The sequence below is a fragment of the Capsicum annuum genome, chromosome 8 (assembly GCF_002878395.1).
Source record: "Capsicum annuum cultivar UCD-10X-F1 chromosome 8, UCD10Xv1.1, whole genome shotgun sequence".
Taxonomy (NCBI): Eukaryota; Viridiplantae; Streptophyta; class Magnoliopsida; order Solanales; family Solanaceae; genus Capsicum; species Capsicum annuum.
The window spans coordinates 171099836-171106175 of NC_061118.1; the positions used below are offsets into that span (position 1 = coordinate 171099836).

Genomic DNA, 6340 nt, shown 5'->3' on the forward strand with positions numbered 1-6340 from the left:
ATAAATTTCAAAAACGTTGACAAAGTCTAAGAAATTGTGTTGCTTATTTATGAGCAATGGTCAATCTGCAGAAATTGTCAACCTAATGCCGCAATTCTTTTTCATTTCCTTTTGGCAACTTCGTAGTAACTCGATGATAAATGTGGTTCTTAAAAATTTAAAATCCAACATACGCGGAGAATTATTTTATGCACAAAAGGAATATACAGACAGGTAGTACTAGTTTTGGTCAATTTAATCAATTTATTTAGTATTTACTTAATAAATCGTTGGGTGGTTCAATCAAACTTAACAGTACAGAATTTGTGGTTGTAGTATTATCTTGTGGTTGTAGAATTATTTTGTGGTTGTAGTATTATTTTGCATACCGTACTAGTTTATATATGCACTTATCTTTTGTATTTGTTATACTGTTATTGGTTCTAAGTCGGGAGTTTATCGAAAACAGTCTCTCTACTTCACCTTAGGTAGTGGTATGATCTGCGCACACTCTATCCTCTCCAGACCCTGTTAGATGGGAATACACTGAACATGTTGTTGTTGTTAACATAGAGTACGAAGCTCGACGGGATCATAGTGATGTTTGTTGAATATATTACTCATTATAAGTTAAAAAACTAGTAATCACACTTTACAATATGGTTTCTTGTGTTACACCATTATCAAAAAAAAAAATCATATGCTTGGCGATCAAATAAAGCTAAAAAAAAAAGGAAAGATCAGGTCAGTACATGAAGTTTGTGCAAGGACATATTCAATTACAACAACAACAAACTCAGTATATTCTCACATAGTGGGGTCTGGGGAGGGTAGAATGTACGCAATCCATACCACTACCTTCGAAAAAGTAGAGAGGTTGTTTCTGATGGACCCTCGGCTCAAGACAAAGGACAATAGACAAAAACATCAAAAGCATGAAATATGATAAAAATACAGATGTACGACATCAACAAAAACATTGTACATTACAAAACAAAGGACACTCCCTCCCCCCAACCCTAAAACTAACAGCCGCACCAAAGCTTTCCTAGCTACTGACTACGACTCATCCACACACCTAAGCCCGCTATCCTAATGCTTTTCCTCCATACCTTCCTATCAAGGGTCATATCCTCAGTAAGCTGTAACTGCTCCATGTCACGTCTAATCACTTCTCTCCAATATTTCTTCGGTCTACCCCTACCCCGCTTGAAACCATTCAAGGCCAACCTTTCACACCTAGGAACTGAGGCATCCGTGCCCCTCCTCATCACATGACCAAACCATCTCAACCTCACTTCCTGCATTTTATCCTCCACCGATACCACTCTCACCATCTCTCGAATAATCTCATTTCTAACCCTGTAGCCCTTGTAAATCCACACATCCAATGCAACATCCTCATTTCCGCCACCTTCAACTTTTGGATATGATAATTCTTAACCGGCCAACACTTCGCTCCATTCAACATAGCCGGTTGGACTGCAACTCTATAGAATTTGCCTTTAAGCTTAGGTGGCACCTTCTTATCGCATAAAATTCCCGAAGCGAGCCTCTATTTTGTCCAACCTGCCTCAATACGGTGAGAGACATCCTCATCAATCTCCCCATTCCCCTGAATCATAGACCCAAGATACTTAAAACTATCCCTCTTGCAAACCGCCTGGGAATCCAACTTCATTACCACCTCATCCTCTTGACTCGAGTCACTAAACTTGCACTCCTAGTACTCCGTCTTGGTCCTACTCAACCTGAATCCTTTAGAATTCAGGGTTTGTCTCCAAACCTCCAGCTTATCATTAACACTTTACCACGACTCATCAATCAAAACTACATCGTCCACAAAAATCATACACCAGGTCACCTCTCCTTGAATACTCTGCATCAACACATCCATTGCCAAGGAGAATAAAAATGGACTAAGAGTAGATCCTTGGTGCAACCCTGTCAAGACCGAGAAATGCTCGGAATCTCCTCCCACAGTCTTTACCCGAGTCTTCGCCCCCTCATATATGTCCTTAATCGCTCTAATGTACACCATAGGGAGCCCCTTTCGCCTCCAAGCATCTCCAAAGAACCTCCCTAAGGACTTTGTCATACGTTTTTTCGAAGTCAATAAACACCATGTGAAGATCCCTCTTCCTTTCTCTATACTGCTCTACCAGCCTCCCACTAGATGAACTTCCTCAGTCGTCGAGTGACCAGGCATAAATTCAAATTGATTCTCTGAAATAGACACTATATTCCTCAACCTCCGCTCCACCACCCTCTCCCAATTCTTCACCGTGTGACTCAACAACTTAATACCACGGTAGTTGTTGATACTCTGAATGTCACCCATGTTCTTATATAAAGGAATCATCACGCTCTACCTCCATGCCTCGGGCATCTTAGCGGACTTGAAAATGTTGTTAAATAAATTGGTCAGCCACCTCAACCCTGCCTAGCTAGAAAACTTCCAAAAGTCCACCAGAATCTCGTCGTGCCCCGTCACCCTACCCCTTCTCATCTTGCGAATAGCCTCACTGACCTCCTCTACCTTAAAACGCCGACAATAGCCGAAATCGCGACCCTCCTCGGTGTGCTCCAACTCCCCTAACACAATGCCTCTGTTAGGGACCCCCCTCGCCTCCAAGTATCTCCAAAGAACCTCCCTAGGGACTTTGTCATACGCCTTTTCCAAGTCAATAAACACACCATGTGAAGATCCCTATTCCTTTCTCTATACGGCTCTACCAACCTCTGCACTAGGTGAACTGCCTCAGTCGTCGAGCGACCAGGTATAAATCCAAATTGATTCTCCGAAATCGACACTATCTTCCTCAACCTCCGGTCCACCATTCTCTCCCAAACCTTCATCGTGTGACTCAACAACTTAACACTACGATAGTTGTTGCAAGGGCATATTCAATTAATGTATTATAATTAGCTATGCATGGGTTCAGACTTTATCTTAAGTCAACATATATATGAAAGGTGTGCACGCAGGAGCGTATCCAACGTAGTTAGCTATATGAACCCATAGACTTTGGCTTAAGCTATGTATACGTGTCAATACATTCACTAAATATGTATAAGTAGCAGATTTTGAACCCAGTACATTTGATCAAGATGGAAGGATTACGAATTTTAACTCAGAAAATTTAAATCCTAAATTTGCTCTCTCTAACCATTTATATTTTCTAAAATAAAATGATTACGCGCTTCATCATTTGGAATTAATGCGAGCGGCAGAATTGAAGTACTACTACTTTCATTCAAGTCGCCACTGGTTGGAATTTACCTAATAAGAAAATTCAACATCAAGAATAATATAATGAGCATAACACATTTTTTTTGATTCTGCCATACCTGACACATATTGTGAAGAATTAGACAATATAATAACTTCACAACTATATGGAAAATAGAAAGATATATACTATAGTGACTTCAGAAGTTACTTGTACTTGTAAGGACTTGCACTTTCGTGCGTGGAGAGCCCCAACGACAGAAAGCAGCATGGGTGGGATGGGAGTTGCAATATGATAGAAAAGAATTTATAATGGGCAACACATATATATTTGATCATCATGCTTAATTTGGCAAAAAATAATAATGTGGATAAACATGCACATTGTCCATAGTGGAAAGTGGAAACAATGGGAGAATAGTGGTATATAACTATATATATTACCACCTTATGCCCACCTCAGCACTTCTAAATTCATCAACACAGAGAATATGGGCATGCAGTTAATCCGGAGAGGGTAGGTGGCACGTAGGAATATAAAACAAAACTTATCATAATGACTTCACTACTTTTTGGAGAAGTAGAAGATATTTCTAAGAGAAGGCATGCAGCATGGGATGGGACTGGACTTGGGAGTTGCAATTTGATGGTAGAAAAGAATTATGGGCATTGCATCAACATATTTAATTTGATCGTCATGTTCAATTTGACACAAAAAAAAATGTGGATAAACATGCATATTAATTTGTCCCAAAATGGAAACAATGGGAGAATGGTGGTATATATATTACCACGTTACTATGGCCACCCTCGTCACCAAAATTCACGTTGGCACTATTGCAGTAACCCATAATGCAATATAATTGAAATATAGTAACTTGAAAGGAATACCCTATATAGTGCTGAATGTAAAATAAATAGTTCGATCAAAAGCCAGCCATGTGAAGTAGGACCCTTTTCACATGACCAATTATATATATTCCACTAGGACAACTGACCTGCAACATATTGCAAGCAGTCACTATATATATAAACCTTAATTTCCAAACTTTAGAACAAGAGCAAGTTTGTAATTCATCAAACACCTTCACTCTTCAACTAGTTCCAGTTCAACTGACAACCCCATCAAACACCAAAATTAACTTACCTCCTTCAATATCATATCATATAATGGGTATTCGTTTGTTATCTATTTCTGGTGTCAGGCAATTCCACAAATTGCAATCTGTTGTTGCTCGAAATCAAATGCCAGATGTACCAAAAGGACATTTAGCAGTTTACGTTGGAGAAACAGAGAAGAAGAAGCGATACGTGGTTCCAATTGCATACCTGAATCACACTTCGTTCCAAGAATTGCTTAAGAAATCAGAGGAAGAGTTTGGGTTTCAACATCCAATGGGCGGTCTCACAATTCCCTGCAACGAAGATGCTTTTTTTCATGTCACTTCTCAATTGAACACTTGTTTATGATATGAAGCATCAGCATTCCACAGAAGTGTAATTTTTTTTTTCTTTTATTTTGACTATTTTTTCCTCTTGTCGAGCAAGAGCTGTAAACTTAATGTGCAAATCAAAGCCTTACCTCTGGCTAATTTTGTTGAGAGGGTTGGAAATTGAAAAGATATGTACAATCAATTTTTTACCATTCTTCATTGTCAACTAAAAAAGATTAATACATGATCAATCTAGCTTAAATATTTATCAAACAAATATACTTATCATTATGGTAAATCAAATAGGTTGTAATACAATTTCTAAATCAAACCTCATAAATTTAAATCCTAAATCCGCGTCTAACTAAGTCCAACTTAACCTAGTAATAATACTGATCAACGCTGATTCACATGGCTAGATGTTTTGTTTCTTTATCAAGAAGGATAATATATAGTAATTTGATAATTCCTAAATAATCTATTGTCGTTAATTACCTACTTACGTACTGGCTATAATTTATGAAATCAGTGAGTTATTTTCACTAGCTAAACTTTAATTTGTATGGATGTGAGATAACAAGTTTGCCCACAAATGTCTGATGGTATTGGAAACATCTTAAACTCATTGTTACGTTTAAATTTGAATTTCAATCATGTTTTATATTTCTTATTATCTGGATTTAGGTCACAGATTTGGTATGCAAGAAGGCGAAGAACTTCTATATTGGAGTAGTCGTCAGTAAACCTCCAATTGGTTGGTTACCTAAATATTAATTTTGTGACAATATAATTAGCATAAAAACAATGGCTTAGCACTAAATTTTAGTAGCTCAATTGATTAACTATCTCAATATTTATTTTTATTGGTGAGAATTTGATTCCTAATCTTCTCCTTGATTGCTCTTTTCAGCCCCTAATTTTTTTGGGGGGAAATAGTGGTTTAGCATTACCAAATCACATGAATGTGGGCAGTTATTTACACATAAGAAAAGCTTGTAAGCCAATGAATTTAAACGTAGGAATTTGCACCAAATTTTATCTTTAGAAAAATGACTTCTCAAAGTACATGTACTTCTAAGAACTCGAACTTAATTCACCAAAGACAAGAAGACAGCATGGGATCGGAGTTGCAATTTGATCATAGAAAAACAATCAAGAGGGACCCAAGATGTTGGTCAACAAACAATTTCCTTTTTTCATATTTTTGGCACAAACAATAATATGGATAAACATGTCCAAAGTGGAAACAGTGGGTGAATAGTGGTGGTATGTATATATCACCAGCTTGTGGCCATACTTATGGCTGTCAAGTGGCAACCGGCCCGTGTTATTTAACCGGGTTGAGGGCCGGGTCGGAATCGGGTCGGGTCTAAGTGGGCTGGGCAGGGTCCAACAGTAAAAAAATTAAAAATCACCCTAACTCGGCCCACTTAATCCAACCCGATCAAACCCACCTAAATCCGGTGAAACCCGTTTAAAAAACAGGTCAAATCCGGTCAAATATATAAAAAATAAATAAAAATTTAATATACATTATATATACCCACCTATATACATTATAAATACGTTAAACAATATATATACACTATATATATAGTATATACTACATTAGAATTTAAAAAATATATACACAATTACACATATATACGCACCATCCAAATATATATGTACTACTTTAAACTTTAAAGTTTAAAGT

At 37.5% G+C, this 6340-nt stretch overlaps 1 protein-coding gene across 1 annotated transcript; it reads left to right on the top strand.

The window, feature by feature from the left end:
* Nucleotides 1-4225: 4225 nt before the first annotated feature.
* Nucleotides 4226-4856, top strand: LOC107880018 (auxin-responsive protein SAUR21-like). Its single transcript, XM_016726942.2, has one exon. It carries the CDS (start codon nt 4382-4384, stop codon nt 4679-4681), a length of 300 nt encoding a protein of 99 aa, XP_016582428.2. The 5' UTR covers nt 4226-4381; the 3' UTR covers nt 4682-4856.
* The last annotated feature ends 1484 nt before the right edge of the window (nt 4857-6340 follow it).

What these genes read in the sequence shown, in the direction of transcription:
- LOC107880018 (XM_016726942.2), top strand. Translation starts at nt 4,382, where the DNA reads ATGGGTATTCGTTTGTTATCTATTTCTGGTGTCAGGCAATTCCACAAA.